Source organism: Leuciscus leuciscus (assembly GCF_965113295.1).
Source record: "Leuciscus leuciscus genome assembly, chromosome: 21".
NCBI classification, from domain to species: Eukaryota; Metazoa; Chordata; class Actinopteri; order Cypriniformes; family Leuciscidae; genus Leuciscus; species Leuciscus leuciscus.
The window spans coordinates 11,075,638-11,098,206 of NC_138745.1; the positions used below are offsets into that span (position 1 = coordinate 11,075,638).

At 37.4% G+C, this 22,569-nt stretch overlaps 1 protein-coding gene and 1 long non-coding RNA gene across 2 annotated transcripts in view; one reads left to right on the forward strand and one right to left on the reverse strand.

The window, feature by feature from the left end:
- Window positions 1–22,569, forward strand: part of waplb (WAPL cohesin release factor b) — a 61,978-nt gene that overhangs the window by 8,865 nt on the left and 30,544 nt on the right. The window contains exons 3-5 of the mRNA XM_082151396.1: window positions 7,286–7,967; window positions 9,350–9,678; window positions 11,646–11,761. Coding sequence (XP_082007522.1) covers window positions 7,286–7,967; window positions 9,350–9,678; window positions 11,646–11,761 — 1,127 coding nt within the window. The remainder of the gene's footprint in view (window positions 1–7,285; window positions 7,968–9,349; window positions 9,679–11,645; window positions 11,762–22,569) is intronic.
- Window positions 5,825–19,307, reverse strand: LOC309484926. The gene is made up of 2 exons (XR_014201006.1): window positions 18,573–19,307; window positions 5,825–6,590 (listed from the first exon to the last, which is right to left on the reverse strand). It is a non-coding gene; the product is annotated as an uncharacterized lncRNA (long non-coding RNA).

The window sequence follows — 22,569 nt, forward strand, 5'->3', positions numbered from 1 at the left end:
TATTTGGGTTGAAGCTAAACTCTGTAGGACACTGGCCCTCCAGGACCGAAGTTGCCCATCCCTGATATAGATGCACGATATAGATGGTTATAGATGAAATTATAGATGCAAAAAACTCATTGGAAAATGTAATAATTTTTATAAGGAGATTTAAAACCAGATAATGATGAGATTTTAAAATAATTACACATCCAATATGCAAAAAGAAAAAAAATCACTCCAACCTTTCAAAGTGAACGTCTCATTATTATTATTATTATTATTTTATTTTTTTACTGACGTGTAAAGTATTATCCAGCATTAATGGCAAATTAATTAATTTCAAATGGAATTCTGCACTACAGGTATGCTTAATGCAAATTGACACCTGGAACATCAAATTATGGGGTGAATAGAGCTTTAACTCTACTTTAAATTTTCTGCATGACTCACTCATAGCTAAAGTTGGGCTTAGCTATAGGTAAAATAATTAACCAGTGAATTGCTGCTTCTCTGGTCTGGGAAAATGATATAAGCAGCATGGTTAGCTATAACCATGCTCCGCTGTATTTAACGCCTAAATACTTCCAACACAGTCGAGAGGCTTCCTCCTTTGGCACAAGATCTTCTGCAGTGAGTGACAACCTTGTTTTTGTCATCAGGCCAACTTTATTTTAACAAGCTAGCACAAGCTACCCTGTCTTTCAAAACGTCAAAATACTTCCCCCATCCAGCGGTTTTTAAATGCAAGCTCCCGACCGTCCTGGAAAAATGCCTCCCCAGTGGCTGGTTCTCCGCTTCACCGTCTGCGGTGTGCAAACATACCAGAAGACAACAGTGTACCTAGTCTTTCTACATCACATCTACATGAACTTGAATTAATGCATTAGTCATATCGTAACATTGACGGTTAAGTCTATTCTAATGACAAAGAGAAGGAGCTGGAAGAAATGTCAATCCACAGTCTGACTTGTGATGCAGCCTGGAATCATAATCACTCAATCGTTTGGCCAGAGGAGAACACCTCTACATTCTGTCACCTGATGGAGTTTGGAGTTGGAGTTTTTCCCTCTGTTCTCTAACTGAACTAAATGATTTCTATTACTATAAAAAAAAATCAAGGTGGAGGTGTAACCGGTGTTGTGGCTGAACACAGTGTAACACCGGTAACATGACTATCGCAGCATGCCTAATCAAGAATCATTTTTTAAATGATTTACAAAATAAGGTTGTGAAGTGCCTAAAGATTCCCCTACGCAATTCACGTTTCATGCTTACTTCAAGATTAATGGCCGGAGATGGCAGTTTCATATATTTGGTTGATGGTAGATGTTCCAACTTCATGGGACCCATCATGCGTGCTGCCTTTCCATTGGTGATTGGTGGTTGCTGTATCATGTTACTGGTAATTTACATAGTACACTGCTGCTTAACTTTGTTGCATCCTGGATGGTTGCTGTCAGTCACGTCTCCTCAATGCACTAACTCTGCTGCCCTATCCAAAACAGTGTCAATATACGTGCCCCATGGCTGACAATTTCACACATTACACATTCTTCAAATTAGATGTTAAAGCCATTTATAAGTCTGTTACATAAATCCTTTTCAACTAAGATTTGATCAGAATTCAGGTTTTGAAGAGTTATATAGTTTGATTACAATGACTGATTTAAATTGTCATAATTTGAAAACCGTCTAATTTGTCATTTTCGACTCTTAATAATCTAATGAAAAGGGGAATGTTCCTGTGGTGATATAACTGAAATTTTGTAACTCCTGTTGTGTAATAGATGCTTTACAGTCTCTCTGCTTCTTTTGTCATGAGGCGCAATTAGGGTTTTGTATTTTGGCGACCTTTTTTCAAAGCTGTCCATTAGCGTTTTGTCGTGTCTCCTAACTCATAGTACATAGACATAATTGTAGGTATAGGTATAATGATGAATACAGTAATGTAAGAATGGTAAACTGTGAGTGTTGTCTGGCAGACCATTGCACAGATGTTATGACTGCAAAGGTGTGATTATTGCTTTAAAGATGTCTAGCTGTGTGTCTCCTGGCCTGTGTTTGACTAGTCATGGGATCAGAGAAAATTGATGGACTCAGATGGTCTTCAGAGCTAAAAGGTGCACTAGTTTTTAAGCACAAAGAAAACTGTACTTTTGACATCTGTTTAAAAAGTCATACACTTGCATAAGATCCAGTCACTTTAATGGTCTCTAGAAAGAGTAGTTTTATTCTACATAACGAAAATGGTCATCTGTGATATTGGCCCACTGGTATCCTGAAAAGTTTTTTTTTCTTCATTCGATATTTTTGTTATCTTGTTTTGGCAGAAAGCCTCCACAAAGTGTTTGGGGTTGGCAGATGTAAAGGGGTTTTCTCTTAAATGGTTAGTTCACCCAAAAATGCAAATTCTGTCATTAATTACTCACTCCCATGTTGTACCAACCCCGTAAGACTTTCGTTCATCTTCGTAACACTAATTAGAATATTTTTGATGAAATCTGAAAGCTGGCTCACTCCTCAATAGGCTTCTATTGGATCGAAACTTGCTGGCCCAGAAAGTTAGAAAAGACAATGTTTAAAATTGTCCAAGTGACTACAGTGGCTCAACCTTAAGTTTATCAAGCGACGAGAATACTTTTTGTGCTAAAAAAACAAACAAAATAATGACTTTATTCAACTATTCATTTTCCTCTGTGTGGGCCTCTGAGTGAATTCACGTAGTGTAACAGCGCAGCGCTTCTGTGTTGTACGTCAGCACGTAGGCTCACTATTGGCCGACGCTGGTCATGTGTGTGATGTGTGTGACGTACAACACAGAAGCGCTGCGCTGTTACACTATATGAATCCACACAGAGGAAATTGAATAGTTGAATAAAGTATTTATTTTTTATTTAATTTTTCGCACAAAAAGTATTCTCGTCGCTTGATAAACTTATGGTTGAGCCACTGTAATCGAAAATATCTTAATTTGTGTTCCGAAGATGAACGAAAGTCTTACGGGGTTGGAGCAACATGAGGCTAAGTAATTACAGACAGAATTTTCATTTTTGGGTGAACTAACCCTTTAAATCAGGGATCCAGACTAGAGCTGCATGATTAATCCTTAAAAGATCGCAATCTCGATTCAAACATCCACATGATCTCATTCCTAAGTGACAACCATTCACCTGTGTCTTAGCCTAAACCTTTGACAAAAACACACCAAAACATTCTTATCTGTGTTTGTGCCGCTGCTGAGCCAGAGAGCAGTTGTCGTGTAGGTTTGAAACCGCTAGGTGGCGATAAGTGACTGTAAAAAAAATTATTTGTCATTGAATCATTCAGTCAAGAGATTCATTTAAAAAGGCTGATTCATCCAGTAATGAAACAAGTGAAGTATTTATGAGTGAGTCATTGAATCATTCATTCAAACCATTTTTTTTATTTTTTTATTTTTTTATTCAAATTAATTGTACATTTTAAATAGACTGCAATTAACATTTTGTCAGAACCTATAGTAAATTACAAGTTATTTTGTGTAGTTATCTGTTCAGAATGCTGGGAGAATCGTGATCTCTGTGAAAAAAAACCCCCACAACAATTTTTTGGTTCTCAACTTATCCAGAATCGTGCAGCTCTACTTCAGACTAACATTTGAGAGCAGTTGTTTTGGTTTCACTAAGTTCTATAGATGATGGTGCCAGCACCTGATTTGGTAGCGCTGGGGGGATTTTTAATCATAAAGTTCTTTTAATCATAAAATTACTATTGTTTTGTATTAATGGCAGTTACTAATAATATTACATGTTTGTTTACTGTAAATTTGACAGTAAAAGCACTGAGCATAAATTGAGATGCAGATAAAATTGACTTTTATTAACAACAGTAATGTGCAAAAACTTTTCTCCATATATAAGGGAGTGGGAAAGTTAATTAGTGCTCCTCTGCCACCGCTACTTATAGTGGTAATTTCACATCTTTTTTAAAAATAAGTTTTTGTTTGCTACAAAGTGTTAGTTTTACAAATCACATTAAAAATAACAGTAAAATTGGATATTTAGAGCTTTGAAGTGCTGGGAAAAGTGTGAAGCTCTTAAAAGCCCTTAAAAAGTGCTTGAATTTTACTCTCAAAAGGTACGAATCCTGAGCTCAAACGAATAGCGTGGCTTCGTTCCACTTTCATTTCATTCATGTTTCTCATATGCAACAGGAATGACAACTCTTTAATCATTTTGCCAAAGTGGTGGTGGCACCAGTGTGACCTTTAACAAAATTGAGTCGCATCAGCAGGAAAGATGTTCGCAATTTGGAACCCTGTAAATGGATACATTTTCCGCTCAGTGTTTTACTTAATCTTTCCAACCTGGCAACCATGCTTTCTCTGTACTGCAAATAAATAAATAAAATAGATGATCTGAGAACTGAAAACATGTATGCTGGAGTTTAGCGATCTCCATTTTAGGGCCCCCCTTCACATTTAATGATATTTTCGCTCTTGTAAGCTTGCAGCAATGATGACAAAATACGTTGTTTTCAAACAAACGTTATGTTTACTATAAACAGATATGTTTATGCACAAATAATAGGCTATAATATTGAAAATACAATAACAAAAACATTAGTAGGCCCTTTGTAATTTAAAAATGTAAGCCTAGGAGTAGCCTATAAATTTGCCCTATTTTAAATGCAATAACAAAAATATCAGTATTCACACTTGTGTGTAGGTAAAAAAAGAATGAATATAGGCTATTACTAAATGACTTCTGTCTGGGGCCTCGATACTTGCATGTTATTTGTGAGGCTTTATCAATGTGAGGCTTTATTTTTTTAGGCTTTTGGCGCTATAGCGAGCGATAATAAACTTGCATTTATTAACAGAATAATGCGTCTTTCGGAAGAACATTGTAGCCGGAACTACTTCTCTCTCTGTGTGCGTCTATGACGAGTGACGCAGGTACTGGGCTACTCCGCAGCGGCAGCGATCCGAACCAGTGTAAAATAGTCCCAATGTAATCACTTATTATAGGTGTACCATAGTGATTCAGGATAAGACAAAAACACAGTTTGGAAAATGGATTCATGATGAACTCGCTTATTATATAAATTTTGAACAGAAAAAAGTTATGGACTTTTATTTAATGCAAATTGCTCAAAACTTTTCAAAATATGACGCGACCCCTCACAGAGCTGAGGCCCCCTTGTGGGCCGCGACCCCCCTGTTGGGAACCGATGCTGTATAATACTCTACGCGTCAATATGTCTTTCCTTTGTCCTTTGAACATTTCAATGCGGACTCGACGCACTGCGACTCCATGTTGCTTCAAGCGCATCATTCTGTGCTCCGGATGCGCATAAGTGCTTTGTGCCGCACTATGTTGGAGCATTTCATAATACTTTTGCGCAATGAAAGATTATTTATAGCCTTTCTTGTTCTGTTCTATCTATCATATGTTGCTGCCTCATTAAACAGCTGTGCTATACATTTAAAAATGTCTTAATTTTATAGTGTGTATATATATATATATATATATATATATATATATATATATATATATATATATATATATATATTAGGGATGCACCGATCCACATTTTTTCACTTCCGATCCGATCCCGATACCTGAATTTGGATATCGGCCGATACCGATACTATTCCGATACCAGAGCTGTGTTTGCTTTAATATTATTATTATCATTATTGTTTTATTTTATATGATGCTGAAATAAACTCCTCTCAACAGGCAAGTATGATATGTAGGCCTACATATTTATGCATGTATGGTAAGTATAAGGTCAGAAAAGGAAGTCAGAAAAACAGTAAATCCTGTTAACAGGAAAAATCCCATTCTGAAAACAAATATGCAACTGTAGGTCATGTCAATATTTATTACATTCCCAAAATGTCAAATACTTGAGTCTTGAAATATAAGAAAAGTGCAAGTGTAAACATCTTACACACACACACACACACTATCTAAAGGGTGATCCTCGCTCCGATGCTGTAACTCTCTCGATGAATGCTCGATCAACATCAGCCATGTGCAAACAGACAAGCGGATTTCGCCTCAGACGCGCGTCAATTTCGCTTCAAACTTTTGCTTTTTACGAGCGTCAATTTCGCTCTGGGCGCGCGAATGGATTCAAAATATTCAAGCGTCCAACTAGACGCGGCAGACGCGAATTTGACGCGCTATTCGCGTTTGGTGTGAACGCACAGTAACGTGGTGCTTTTTTAAATGTTTGATTGCATTCGTTGTGTTGTACGACGCGAGGGAGCTTCAACGAGCTCTGAATTACGGCTTTGCAAACATTGCATTTTGCTGTCTTGCTCTGCGGTGTTTCCAGTGTGAAGAATTTCCACACAGCGGCCGCAAACTGCGGAATGGATTTCCTGAGCGGTGGCGTGTCTCATAACTCTGTGTCTCATTGAGCCGCGCCTCCGTTCAGGAAATCCATTCCGCAGTTTGCAGCCAGCTAGCAGACTAGCCGGCGGGAATCACTTTTGGAGTCATTTCAGCAGACAACGTTAAAGCGCAGACATGACTCAAGGATATCGGATATCTCCGCAGGTTGGATCGGGAAAATCCGATACGTGAATTACGCTGGTATCGGTCCCGATACCGATACTGGATCGGATCGGCCCCATCCCTAATATATATATATATATATATATAGCCTAAAATTCTTTTGATCTTTTTGATTTTTTTATTATCTTGTTTTTCATGAATGTATTTTACAACAATACAAAGGGCAATGTGTAACGTTTTACCAGATTTAGTACTACACTTATTGTCTCTTATTTGTTCCCCACTAAATGTTTTTTTTTCACTTAATTTTCAGATTTTATACAATTATTGTGCACTCGTGATTTTTCTAGAGTAAATTTTACTGCTGAATTATCCACTAATCTAGTTTATAATTGCAGTTTTGTCATAGATTGATTATATATATATTTTTTATTTATTGTTTTTCATTATAGTTGTCTGTATTAAGTAGATTGTGTTCATCACAGAGTTATAGAAATTCTACTTGATTAAAAAAAAAAAAACTGGGCTGGTATCGGTCGATACTCAGAAATTTCTCAAATGAGAACAATCATGATTAATTGTGATTTTTATAATTTGAGCAAAATAGTCATGAATAACCATTATCGTGCATCCTTATAGTCATTTTTGTGAGAGAAACAAACAACTAATGTAGCACAGCTTTAGAAGTTAGGCCTATATCTAACAGTTGTAATGGTCTGGTCAAGTACTTAGTTGAAGTCAGAGTTCTGTTACGTCTGACTGATGTTTTTACTGCTGATTTTGTTTTTCTGTAGGGAAGACCCCGAGTTGGTCCACTGAGAGCACTGACAGCCACAGCTATTCATGGTACAAAAACCCTTCTGAAAGCGACACGAGACCTTATGCTCAGTCTACCACGTTAAAGTCTGAAAAAACAGAGGACAAGGATTCTTATGATGCCTGGAGCGCTGTGGTCGGACTGGGGGCACGCTCCACATCCCTCTTTACCGGACATAAAAACCCTCCATCTACCTTGTGGGCATCCAGTAGTTACAGTCGCAGCAACATTCAGGGCACATCCTCCACTGAGACTCGGTTAGAAGAGTTTGCCCAAGGGGAGTTTAATGTTCCTGTTGAGCCATCTGAAAGCGAGGACCACTCTCAGTCTGTTCTCAGGGCGTCCAACTGCAGAACGTATTGCAGACCCAGTAAAGGCAAACAGCCTGGTGGAGCTGATGGGAGTGGAAGTGCTTCCAGTCATAGCTCCACGGAAACGTTGCAGAACAGTGGGGCCGAAAATGCTGGGAAAACGACAAGTAGAGGTCGGACGAGAGACTACACAGTGCTGCACCCGTCTTGTGTTTCCATGTTTAACGTCACCTTCCAGGACTCCATGGACCGAAGTATGGAGGAGTACATGGCCAGCGCCCCAGCGGCTGGTCCAGGAGATGCAGGAAGACTGAAGAAGAAAACCGAGATAGAAATCAAACCTCTCAGGTAATAGTTTAATGTAAGAACATTACTGTAATTACGTGAAATTCTTAGTACTAAATTTGTTTTGAGCTGTACTTCATACTATTTTTGGACAATGCTCTTAATTTGTAGTGTCTGTCTTTTTATTTGAGCCTCTTTTTGAAGTGATACAAGCTGAACTCAAACTTGTCACTCATTTACTATTAATCCACAGCTCCAACCTAAACCACTTACACTAAATGTCCCACTGTAGTCAATAATTGTATCTCTTAACTCATCTTTGATAATCAAAATGACATTTTAAAAAGAAATTCCTGTGAAAATAATTTCTTCATGCTTTAAAATAGCTTGAATGAAACTCTCCACCCTTGCTTCATTTAGTATGCCAAGTCATGCATATGCAAATTAGTCCCCGCCTCTGTGGGAGTTTCATATATTAGCAGTATAACCTGGCTTCTCTTGAGACCCCCCTGCTTTGCCGCATATAGGTAATGATATGCTAAAGCCAGCCCCACACATTGACAGGATTGATTACAACATATTTGTGACGTAGGGAACGAGGGCGATTTCAAGTCTTTGTTAAACTGCAGTTTCAAGGAGAAAATATCAGCAATGGTGTTAACTGATGAATTTGCACATGGTTTGTCTTAAAGTATATTAAAAATACCACATAGACCTCTGCACCAAACTCAAACGCTTCTAAGGGGATCTTACAGCTCTGTTTACCCATCAGCGAGTGAATGCATTTGCTCTAAGCTCACGCTGTGCTCTCTTTTGGGCTGAGCTGTTAAATGGTTTCTTTGGAGTGGTTCAAACAAGTAGCACGGTTTCATTCTGCTTTTGGCTGAATACCATTCTGCTGTCTGCTATTTCATGTTTCTCATACGCAACAGAAAGGCAGCGCTTAGTTGGTCAAAATGGTAGTGGCAACAAAAGGGGTTGCAATGCAACCATTTAGTCACAGTCTAGAGCCCTGCCCTAAGCAAATAATAAAGAAAAAATAACTTAGCCATGTGAATGTTGGTGCCTTAAAATAAAATAGAAATGAACATTAACTCCATCCAACTCAAGACATTAAAAAATATTTATGTGATGTCATCTAGTTTCGGTGGCTCTGATCACTCTGAGAAACTTTTTTTGAAAGGTACTTTAATTGTGACAGCCCTATGTAACAAATGAAATCAAATAATTTGAGAATGCTAGCATGAGGATTGCAAAGTTTTGGATTCACCAGTCCTAATTTGGAGATACCAACTTCAAGTATGTACATAGAAAAAACCCTAAAAGATTCCATATAATCCTGTTAAATTCATAATTCATTTGGTTGCTCTCACTTGGCCTCATTCTTTCATGATTGATTTGAAGTCTACATGTGTGAGATTCTGACTGTTTGTCTGGGTTTTTAGTCGTTCCAAACCCACACAGAGCAAGATGAAGAGCAGTAAGCTGGAGCTCTTTGGGTTTGATGATGCTGATGCTGTTGTTGAGGATGACGACTCTGCTTCAGGAAGCTCTAACTACAGGATCAAATACTTTGGCTTTGATGAACTCAGTGAGAGTGACAGCGAGGAAGACGAGGGATCCTCTGAAAGGAGGAGAGCCAAGAGGAAGGCTGCGGCAGCTGTAGCAGTGCCACTGATGTCTATAGAGACAGATGTTGACAGTCCTCAGCCCATGGAGATGCAGGACTCTCAGAGCAGTCACACTGCAGATGACAGTCACTGCCTTAAAGACGGTCAGTATTTACACTCAACACTCTTTCTTGGGATCTAACTTTGGGCTCTGTTTACATCGCAGTACCTGCATGAGTGCATAGCAAATCTGCACAGACACTCCCCAATCTCACAATGTCATCAAGTACAGATCTAGATTCTACTTCATTGCAAAATTAAGTACTTTTGCATACAGAAAATGAAGCCTGTTTTTTTAGGGCTGTTTTTTTTTTCTTTTTTTTCTTGCATTGTGACATTATTTACTGACGGCGCATACAAAAATGAATACATTTTAACTAATTTATACATCAACATATGATAATAAATCATTGTAAAACATCAAAATCAATATAAAAATCATAATGGTCCAAAATTAGCCGTTATTTTATGAGATATGTATACATCATATATTTATATCATATCATGTATCATATATCATATCTTTGATTCAGACATCGACATTTACACAGGTTTGTGTTGCTTTTTTTTGTTATTTTGCTCTTTTATTGTGCCTTTGTTTACAGTATCTCACAAAAGTGAGTACACCCCTCACATTTCAGCAAACATTTTAGTATATCTTCTCAAGGGACAATACTATAGAAATTAAACTTGGATATTTTTTATGGTAGCCATTGTGCTGCTTGTATAGCAGTATTTACTGTCCTCTGAAAATAACTCAACATACAGCCATTATTGTCAAAATAGCTGGCAACAAAAGTGAGTACACCCTAAGTGAACATGTCAGAACTGTGGCCAAAGTGTCAATATTTTGTGTTAGCACCATTGTTATCTAGCACTGCCTTAATCCTCCTGGGCATGGAATTCACCAGAGCTGCACAGGTTGTTGCTGGGATCCTCTTCTACTCCTCCATAATAACATTATGGAGCTGCTGGATGTTAGACACATGGTGCCTCTCCACCTTCCGCTTGAGGATCACCACAGGTGCTCAATAGGTTTCAGGTCTGTAGACATACTTGGCCACTCCATCACCTTCACCTTCAGCTTCCTCAGCAAGGCAGTTGTTATCTTGGAGGTGTGTTTGGGGTTGTTATCATGCAGTTCGCCACAGTTTCTGAAGGGAGTGCATCATGTTCTGCTTCAGAATGTCACAGTACATATTGGAATCCATGTTTTCCTCAATGAAGCAAAGCTCCCCAGTAACAGCAGCACTCATGCAGCCCTAGACCATGATGCTACCACCACCATGCTTGACAGTAGGCAAGACTCAATTTTCTTAGTACTCCTCACCAGGGCGTCGCCCCACATTCTGGACACCATCTGAGCCAAACAAGTTTATCTTAGTCTCATCAGACCACAGGACATGGTTCCAGTAATTCATGCTCTTTGACAGGTTGCTTTCAGCAAACTGTTTGCGGGCTTTCTTGTGAGTCAGCTTCAGAAGAGGCTTCCTTTTGGGACGACGGCCATGCAAACTGACTTGTTGCAGTGTGTGGCGTATGTTCTGAGCACTGACAAGCTAACCTTCCGCTTCCGCAACATCTAAAGCAATGCTGGCAGCACTCATGCGTCTGTTTTTTGAAGCCAGCTTCTGCACAGCACGAGGACTCAACTTCTTTGATTGACCCTTATGAGGCATGTTCCAAGTGGAACCCGTTTTGGAAAACCCCTGTATGACCCTGGCCTGTACTGTAACTCAGTTTCAGGGTGTTACCAATCTTCTTATAGCCTAGGCCATCTTTGTGGAGAGATGTTCTCCTCAACCACCACCACTTAGGGTGTACTCACTTTTGTTGCCAGCTATTTTGACAATAATGGCTGTATGTTGAGTTATTTTCAGAGGACAGTAAATATTTACTTCTATACAAGCAATACATTGACTACTCTAAAATATATCTAAGTTTCATTTCTATAGTATTGTCCCTTGATAAGATAAACTAAAATGTTTGGTAAAATGTGAGGGGTGTACTCACTTTTGTGAGATACTGTATTTAGCAGGTACATGGCTGATGTTTGCTTGTGGATTTACAGATCCTCTGGAGTTCCCAGAAATCCCCTTCCCATCTGAAACAGTGAGGAAACCTCAGGTCAAAGCTCAGGAGAAAGCCAAGGAGGGCAGCAGGAAGATTTTCAGTGGACCCAAGAAGGTGAGTTTCATAGCATAATCTTTTCCATCATTCAGCTGATGGTTTGTTGATGCCAGTATGTGTTTTGGAGCGTGATGTACTCTGTAATTTCATTTAGAATCAGAAGGATGTTTTGCCCATTTCACCAAAGTAAATGCCATCTATGTAAAGAAATGAAGGCGTTTGATTTGTTGTTTTCTGGTTTGTGTACATTAACGGAAGTGTAGGGAATGCAGAGGGTGGAACGGTCATGGATTTAGAATTTTATCTGTAATGACATTGACAGTAATGTAGTTATGTTGCTCACCCCCCGCTTACTGCTCAGCCATTATTACGACTGTGGACTGCAGTTAATGTCTTCTCTGGGGTTATGATTGATTCAGTCGTGATTGATCTTTAAACATAAAAATGCTTAAACAGAGCAATGTTTTGATAGCGCCACAGTGTTTACACTTTCCGGGGGTATTAGCCTTTAAATTACTTGCTTATAGATAACTTTATATATTAAATGGCCTTTCCATCAGCTATATCTGTAAACATTTTGATGCGCTAAACCTTTTATTTGCAAAAAATCCTTGGATGGAAACCTGGCTAGTGTCTTTTTAATGAACTTCGTGCCAACTGTATGGACGAATCTCCTTCAGGTTTTCTGTCCTTCTCAGAAGTCATCAATAGCCCAACTGCTACAATGATTGGTACTTTGTTTTTATTATGGCTGGACATTGACACAAGTTTCGCTGTTCTATTTCTATTCATAAGCTTGCGATTAGATTCTGATACAGTTTCAATTTGATTTAATATGAATTCATTTGCATATATCTGGTATAGTACATGTACACTGAAAAAAATCTCAACTAATTCAGCGAAAGCCCAGTCTGCTGGTACATTACTATAATATTAAAGGTCAAAATTAACAACTGATTTGTATACAGTTGCATATAAAGTTTTTATAATTAGTGGTCGACCGATATATCGCCAAGGCCGATATATCGGCCGATACGTTTTTCTGATTGGTCTGTGTTGGAAGTGGGACTTTTATTTTGACGTCGCTCCGGACTTTTATTTTGACGGGCGGCGCTGAGAACACCAGCGCCTGAAGGCCAATTTATACTTCTGCGTCGAGTGTACGCCGTAATGTACGTCGTAGGCTACGCACGTAGGCGACGCCGTCGTGAGCATTTATACTTCTGCGAATGTCTGTGTTGCTCTGCAGTTACACCGCCGAAACGCTAGTTGGCGCGGGTGGGTTTTAATGTTCCACTGTGTTTACATTCCTCGCGGCTGTTTCGAGTTTAGGTTTCTACGAGCAATGGCGACTGAAGGAGTCATACAGATGGCTGTATTTCCGCACTTCTTCAAGCAATCTCTCGGTCACTTGGTCTATTTCCATGGCTCTTCACTGATCTTCGGAATTTAAAAATGGCGGGTGGGCGGTGCAGAGTGCAGAAGATCATTCCGGAAATGCGTAGGAGGAAGCGCGATGCTATCCAGCCGACCAATCACAGATCTTGCGGTCCGCGACGCGTAGTTAATTTTTTGAGGAGGTGCGCGTCAGGGTACGGCGAAGGGTACGACGTATGGTACACGTCAATGCGTATGCTACGCCGTACCTTCTACGCGCACCCGACGCAGAAGTATAAATTGGCCTTGAGAAAAGCGCGGCAGCGCTTGATTACATATCGTTTTCACTGTGTGCTGTATGTAAAATTAGCATTACCTTGTCTTTATTTGAAAAAATATGATTACCAGTGCACACGAAATTACCAGATTACGAGTGCCCTGTTACAGTGTTTACTTTTTATTCACATTCATATATTTTTAAACAAATACTTTATTTGTGCAAAATACTGTAATAGGATTGCAGATTCAAGAAGTTGCCATCTGAAGTAAAAGTGTTTATTTTAAAGATTTGTTTTCTAATTTATTAAATATTGATTAAAATAAATATAAAGTGTGTATATATATATATCGGCTTTTTATCGGCCACCGGCCACCCTGCTCTCTAAGTTATCGGCATATTCCCATATTCTCTCTTCCCATGGGCCTTGCCCCAGATGTTTAAACCTCCCCCAAGTATTATAATATGAAAGGCTCCAATTTAGAGCGGTAAAGCGATTATGCGCATCCCGTGCGCAGAATGATGCACTTGAAGCAACGCGAAGTCAGAGCGTGCAACGCTTCGCAATGAAAAGTTCAAAGCACAAATCGAAGAGATATTTGATGCTTAGTGTATTATATCTATGCAACAGTTTATTGAGCCTTTTCTTTTAAGTTTTAAATTTCACTCTACTCCAGTGCTGTAATCTAACAGACACCCGGGAGAAAGGAATATGATTTAGAAAGCGCAATAAACTCCAGCAAGAGAAGGTCATTTTATGTAAACCATAGACCTTTATCTACAAATAAAGTATTCTAATGGGAACATTGATCTTGGATGGAGTGTCATCGTGTTACTGTCGTAACCGAACGCGACGTACTTTTTGAATGCTGAATGGAGAATGACTGAAGAGAGATGAGTTTCCATTAACTTTAACTTAACGGCTTAAATATTCATTTTTACCTCACATTATGCTATCGAATGACTTTAGAAGTCTTGGAATACAGTGCATGAAAACTTTATGGTGCTTTACAATTAGGGATGGCTCGATACCACAATTTTGGTTTCGGTACGATACCAGAACCTAATACCTCGGTATCGATACTAAATCGATACCACAGGTGACAAATAACCGGCCTCAAAATTTAAGTGAATTGAAACTATTTTATTAAAAAACACTGCTTGAAACTCTGCAGTACCGAATATGCAAACAAAAAGTATCAAAATGTAAAAAAAAATTAATAAATAAAAAAAAAACAGTCATACAGTAGCCTAGGTTAAATTTTGATTTTGGAAAGAAAAGAAAAAACCTGAAATGATACAATTAAAATAGGTTAATATCTATAATAATAAAGTAATATAGAATAATAATAGAATAATGAAATGACATGTTAACCATTAGCTGTCAACAGAGAATTATCAACATTTATAGCATTTATTCATCTTGGTTTGAGTACTGTTTGGGTTCATATTAGTTTAATGCATTGCATAAAGTAGGCTAATGTTAACATGCTAAACATGTATTAGTATATTTAAATAATAATTACTGATTGATCTAGATTAATACATGTTATAATACTGTTAGGTCAGGTTACCTAATGAATGTTGACAAATGTAGCTTAATTGTAAAGTGTTATTCTAACATTCATATTAGTAATATCCATATTACTACTATTACTCTTTCTCTCTCGGCTGATTCCTAGGGGTCGCCACACTAGCAATTTTACTAGCACTAATACTAAAATGAATATTACTAATCTCTTTATTCATTCAAATTCAATTAATATATGATTGTTTGAATGTGCAAAAATTATGAGACCTAAACTTCATTGGTTCTAGCGTGTCATGCAAGCACATTTGAGCTTTCGTGTTTACCGTATCATATTTAATTGATAAGCTCTTATGTATGTGCGCTGATCAGTGTTGTGAATAGAAGTCTAAATTAAATCAGTTGAATGATGCTCACCTGTCGATCTCTGAACTCTTTGAACAAGTCAGGATGAGCAAGTGACAAGTGCTTAGCCAGAGTGTGTTGCCTCCCGTGGCTAATTTAAAGCAGCGTTTGTAGAGTGGTGCATTGAGGTCTGTTGCTTCACCTTTCTCATTACTTTTGTAAGCAAAGTAATGCTATATTTCACTCCTACTGCTCTCTTTATTTATTAATTTCGGGCGTGTAGAATCATAGACAGTATGTGTAGAATGAGCTTCATCTGTTTGATCCATCGTGTTCCTCCGTTGTCACGTTTGCCGGTTTTGCGTGACCCGCGTCAGTTTGGGTAGCGCACTGCCGCCTAGCGGTGAACTTCGAAACAGCAGCGCATCAAATACCGAATTGAGCAAAATTATGATATTGTACCGTTTGAAATATAATATATACCGGTATTTTTGCAGTACCGGTATACCGCGCATCCCTATTTACAATGTTTTTTATGCCTTTTAGTGGGGCTTAACAATAACACAATAGTATGCACAATATCAGACCTCACTGAGAAGCTGCAGCTGTGGCGGACCACCACGGCAGAATGAATGAAGCGGAAACACTGTAATATAGTGCATTTTTTGAAAAAAATATTTTACATGTATTTTTTGAAAAATGCTCAGAGGTCATTTTTCTTGCTAACTATCGAGTTTATGGTCATTGAATGGCTTTCTGCCAGTAAATGTAATGTCACTTGACTTTTTTTTTACAATAATTTTATTGACGTCTTTCCGCTGTTTAAACACTGAGTAATTACACGAGACATGATGCCATTTCACTAAGTTTTTTTTTACATACCTTCTGATATTCATTCATGTTTATTTCATGCTATAATATAACTAGTAAAGAGGAATAGATGAATGCTACAGCGATCTGTCACGGCACATTAGAGAGCATCAAATCCACATTTATTTGAATTTCATAGTAAAATTGATAATTTAAAAGCTGAGACTTTATTTCCTATCAAAAGTAGCCTGCTCTGTCTTGTCTGCCGTCACGTTGTCTGTGTCCTCTTTGCGCTGTGATGTATTTTTCACTGCGTGAGAAAATGGGAGTGTTGCATATGAACGGTGTCAATTGCGTATGCAAATGACTGAATTTTTTTTCTTGAAGTTTTCCCACGCGTTTTTTGCACTCCGAAGCGCTGTGTTGCCCCCTCTGGTGAAAATCAAGCTTTTAATGTTGTTTATATGTCTATGTGGTGTTTTTAATATGCTTTAAGACAAACCATGTACAAATGCATAAGTCAACACCATTGCTGAGTATTTTCTCCTTAAAACTCCAGTGAACCAAAGAACGGAATTGAAATCACTGGCTTTTCTGACATCACAAACTACCTTGTAACCAATCACATCAACGTGTGGTCGTCAACAAATAGATCTCTGAGCTGGTGCGAGTGAGTGGAGGCGGGGCTAATTTTCATATTCATAGAACCACATATACTAAATGAGGCAAGGGTGTAGTTACATTCAAGCTATTTTTAGGATATTTAATTTAAGGAATTTAATTTAATTTTGATGATCAAAGATGAGTTTTAAGGGATACAGTGATTGACTGCAGGGGTACTTTAACAAAGTTTTAAGGGCTTCCTGTGATTTTCATCAAAATAAAAGTTAGATGGTTCAACGTTTGAACTTCCATAAATAATAGTATGCATAGTGTGTTGCAATATAAATTATGAAATACTTGATGATTTTACAGTTAAAAGTACAATAGTATTATTATAGTAATATTTCTTATTGATTTATTTAATCACTTTTATATTTAATAATAATAATATTATTATTTTATAGGCACGTTGAGAGATAGTCGCCAAAATTTTGGCCAGATTGTACAAACAAGCAAATTCACATTTTAATCGCAATCATCATTTTTATCAGAAAATTGCAGGCTCTAGCACCCCTGCACTCCTACATAGTTCAGTAATGACCCTTTAAAATGATTCCAGGTTGAGTGCAAGTTAAGCTTTATTGACAGCATTTGTCTCTCTTATATCTAACCACAAAAAGACTTTTAAACATGGTCAAGCAAGGAACAATAAAATACTTAGAAAAGTACAGCCATAGCAACAAATGTGAAATGTTTTGACAGTGTCAGAAATGTTTCACAAACTTGTACCATTGCCATGTGAACCCAGTAACTTTTGCAAAAAAGGGAAGTCTACATGGAGAAACCTCTAATCACATGAATTGGGTTGATAGGAGAATAACCAGAATAACTTCTGGTTATACGCTAAGTAAGACTTGCAAGACTTGCTGCTCTTGCTTTAATTATCCACTGCTCTGATTGGGTAATGTTTTTGCATATGAAATAAGCATTTCATGTGGAACACTTTTACAAAACTTACCATATCTTCACTATTACAGCTTCTGAGGTTAAATAATCTTAAAGTTTTGATTTGCATCATTATATTTAGATCTACACCCACTGCATAAAAGGTTGCATTGTAGCCGATCACAGTCATGTCTGTTGAGCGCACTAGTGCAGTGATGCAACTCAGTTTCTGCACTCTCACGAATGCTTGCATCATAACTAAAACATTGCAAACACTATATAAATAAGACATTCCTAGTGAAGTGTTGACAGGTTCATTGATTATAACAGACTGACAGCTCCAGTGATCATAAAAAAGGGAGCCGCCTTTGATCGTTTTCAGTATAATTTGTGCTGTTTTTGGATCAACAAGGAAGTTTTGAATTCTGAAACTTACTGCATGTTTTAAAGTACAATGACCCTTTTCATGTCAAAAGATGAGGGAAATTTGATTTCTCAATTCATCATGACCCCAATTACTTTTAAATCAGCAAATTCCCTAAGCACTTTTTATTATATTACATCAAGCAAATGTTTAAGTTTGCAAGGCATAAAGCATTGAATGCAGCTTCTTTTGAAGGAAGAGAGTCGAAAGGGATGTTCTTATTCATGATAGTTGTGAAATATGAGAGATGTTTGAAACTGGTCAAAGCTCAGCATTGCAGTGACTCCTACTTCCACCGCTGAACATGCCAAGGACATAACCTGCTCACCTCTCACTCGATACACAAACTCAGACTGATTCTCCTGCATTAATCATTTATGTAGAGTCATTGCACTTTAGATCTGCTCCCCCCCCCTCTTTTGGCTTCTTCACTGTAAAACATTTCAGACCTCTCCAACTCAAAAATTTCTAGTGATTTGGTCACATCTAAATTTTTCCAAATGGCCTAATTTCATTTCTGTGAATTGAATTTTATCAGTTGTGACAACAGTCTGTTAACATGGGCTCAATCAGAAATATATTGAGCCAATGGAAACATTTTGTTTACCAAACAGTGTTGTAGGTCCAATTAAATATTTTAAATTGTAGTAGCAAATTTTATTTCTCAGTGTCCAAAAAGCATAAATACATTAAGCAAAATACAGAACACAGACAACAGGGTTGACATTGTATCATAACTTTCTTAAATTAATTCCAACACAGGATATGGGGTAAAAAAACAACCTTATTTTATATAAGGAAAAACACTGAATACATTTAAGAAGTCTTCTGCAAAACAGGATGTCTTGATATGAGAATGAAAACTTTAAAAAGTGACACTATATAGGTTAAAAACCTGCAAACAAAAAGAAAAACTTACATTAATGACAAAGTTCTCCTGCATCACATCTGGCAAGAGACTGAACAGAAGTTACTTAATTATGTAATGAGGATGAGAAACGTGTCAGTCGATGTAGATTTTGCTTTATCGTTGACTTTTCTGGTCATTATATCCAGCTTTTCAGAACTGCTTAAAGTTACTGACACAAGCAATAAAAAAATTAATGGATGAATAAGAAAATCACGAGCGTGATGAGTTTTAAATTTAAAAGGAAATAAGCCCTGCAGGAGGCCGACGTTTAATTTAGAGACCACTTCTCTGAGAGGGTTTTAGTGTGTTGTGCTTTGGGTGTACTAACAAGATCACTAGACTGTTAGTATTAGTGATAATGCAGTTTTATTTTATTTATTTTATTTATTTTATTTATTTTATTTATTTTATTTATTTTATTTATTTTATTTATTTTATTTATTTTATAACACAATTATTATATAGGTTATAAATGTATCAATCAACAAAACAAGGAATGACTACATCTGTTTATCAGGCGCAGACTTTATAGGCTAACATTTGTAACTAATCAGCATGGTAAAACTTCTCTAAATTCATCCTCTTTAAAGTGCAGCTGTTAAAAATATTAAATCTTAAAATTATATAAAAAAGAGAATACAGTTCATCACACTAATCAACTAGTCAAGTTTGGGCAATTTGTTGGAAATGTTCTATTTCTTTGGATGATAAAAAAAAAAGCTTTTTCAAATTTATTATAATTTTAAAGAATAGGTTATCATTATTTAAAAAATCTATTAAAACCTATAACTTTTTAAGAAATAAATCTGTTGAAAGGGTAAATTTACCAGAATTTTAAAATTTTGGGCTTGTCACCTATTCAGACATTTTAAAGCCACACTAAGTTGAAATTGTGTTTTTGTCAAACAGCGACCCCTAGAGTCGCTGTGGAATACTTGCACTGTCGTAAATAAATTATATTATAACGTTTTTACATGATTGCAGCTAAATCACAAGTAAATAGTCTATAGTCTAGGCCTACTGTATAATTTAATTTGTGTTGTTTTTATTGGAATGTAAACATTACAAAATGCCAGATAACATCAATTAAGTTAAATGTACGTCGCATTATTTCATAACATTGGCCGTTATGATGTCATTAGACATGATTATTGCAATTTATCATAATAGTTTGCAAATTGTGCTCGTTTACACTTTACAACCTCTACGTTAGGCTTATTTATGATAATTATGTGAGATATTGAAAGCTGTTCTCATGATAATCGCAGGAATCAACGTCTACAGCGTCGTCTGATATGGACTACGTGATAAATACACCTCACAACACCTGAGTTCAGCTGGCAAACTAATTCGTGAGGCATAGCTATCTGATTTATCAAAACGATTCCATTTACACCTGGTCACAAATGTATTTTTGCGAAACGGATTTAAATTCGATCTTCAATTCTCGCGCTATATGCAGATTTAATGGAGTGCACGTCACCGAAAGCAACAGATATGAGCTGCATTTTATAGATCATCAGCTAAAATTTCAAAATCAAAGACCGCAATAAGAGAGAGCAGTAACAGCCCTGCTAAGATCATTTCGTTTCTTTACTTTTAATGATGATGATTGTGTGATAAGCATCTGCGACTTACTTTCACTTTGATTTGCGATAGTTTGCACGTTGGCTTGATGCAGTTGCTCATCTGCGGTGATGCGTGTTCCAGCGCGTCGTCATATCTGGATATAACATATAGCCTGTACAACGCTCTCACATGTTTTTTTGGGAGGAGTACAATTTACATATGTGGTTTCAAAAACCATATGCATTTACACTTGTCCAGTTTCGTCTGGAATGCGTCTCAGATCTCCTCCTGAAGTGGTTTGAGGGATCGGATTCAAATCCGTCTCAAATGCGTTTCGGATGGCATTTAAACCTGGACTTTTCACGATCGGATAGCTATCCGATCTGAGAAAATGCATTAAGTGGCCAGGTGTTAACAACCCCCATGACAAAAACATACGCACGAAAGCCGAAAACAAACGCTGGTTGGCCTCTCACGTCCAAATTTGACGAAGTGGTGGGGGAAGTGACGTATGCCGTAAAGCAGTCGAATTTTGTAGTTCTTTTTGTGCTCTTGTTACTACCCGAACACCGAAGTTACATAGTGCCAGTAAAAGCGATACAGACCCTGTCAGGCAATGGCAGACGTGTCATTCAACCTATTGTAAGTTGATGTACCATCACAAGGATCTTGGAAATATATTATGAAGGTTGAAAAATTACATAGTGTTGCTTTAAAGCTGAACTATGTTACTTTGTGTATACTTTCTCCTACAGCATAATATACAGAGACCACTATACAAGTAAGCCATTAATATGTTAAGTTTCTTTAGAACTATCAACACTTTGTCTGTGAAAACACTCTGGCACTTTGAAAATGACTTGACCAATGTTATGATTTGGAGGCGGGATTAACTGTTTGATTAATGGCTGGTGAAAACCATGTTTTGTCAATCTGTTCAGTGGTGCTAGTGGCACAGAAATGAGCTCAAACTTTGTATACATTTTTTTTTTGTAAAATGTTATATTAATAAAAAGTGTCAAAATATTGGAAAGTATGCTTTAAACCTTTCCTAAAGTAACTTGGAAGCTATAATGGGAGCATAGGCTATATGCCAGAGCAACCGAGTGACTGTTTGAAGATCATCAATATTAATATTTATTACATCATGATCTGAGAGAAGCTTTCTTAGGCACATCAAACTGATTAGGCTATTGCTAGGGAAACCAAAAAGAAATAATAAATAAGCAATTAAATCTAACCCAAAAATGGCTGTTTCGGCCGAAATTTTTCAGGAGCCGAAATTCCGTTGCGTCCCTAATTATTACTTGAATAATAGATAAATTGTTTATTTGTATGTGTTTGTTGGAGAAGTGCCTGACTGTAGTGAAATAATTACTCTGTAGCTACGGGTTGTGTCGCTTATTTTCTCTTTTCATAAGCTTTTAAAAGAATAGTTCACTTAAACACAAAAATTGTCATCATTTACTCACCCTCAAGTTGTTTCAAACCTGTATGAATTTATTTCTTCTGCTGAACACTAAAACAGATATTTTGAAGAATGTTGGTAACCAAACAATCGATGTACCCCATTGGCTTCCATAGTATTTTTTTTTCCTACTATGGAAGTCAATGGGGTACATCAACTGTCAACGCCTTATCAGTGGCGAATGAGATGCGATGATGATTTAAGAGTTGTTGCAATTTAATGTTTTTCTTAGCCTACCCAGTTGAACCCACTTGTTGTGGCACTGCTGCGTTGTACATTTAAAACATTGCAGAAATAGAGAAGCTCAATTTGGAGAAGATCTTAAGGCTCATTTCCACCGAGCGGCACAGTACTGTACACAATTATTTCCGTTTTGATTGTCAGTACCAAAATACCGAATGGTACCAAAATACCGAACTGTTCCGTACCACTTTTTTTAGGACCCTTCTGTTGGGGTGCCTAGCACAGTAGTCCAGTACCTAAAAGGTGGAGCTAGACTCACTGCAGCACGTTGATTGGTTGACAGAGAATTGTCACTTGTGCGTGCTACAAGGGGAATGAGATGCACAACACATTTTACGCGCTGCTTTTCCATTGTTTTCTATTTAA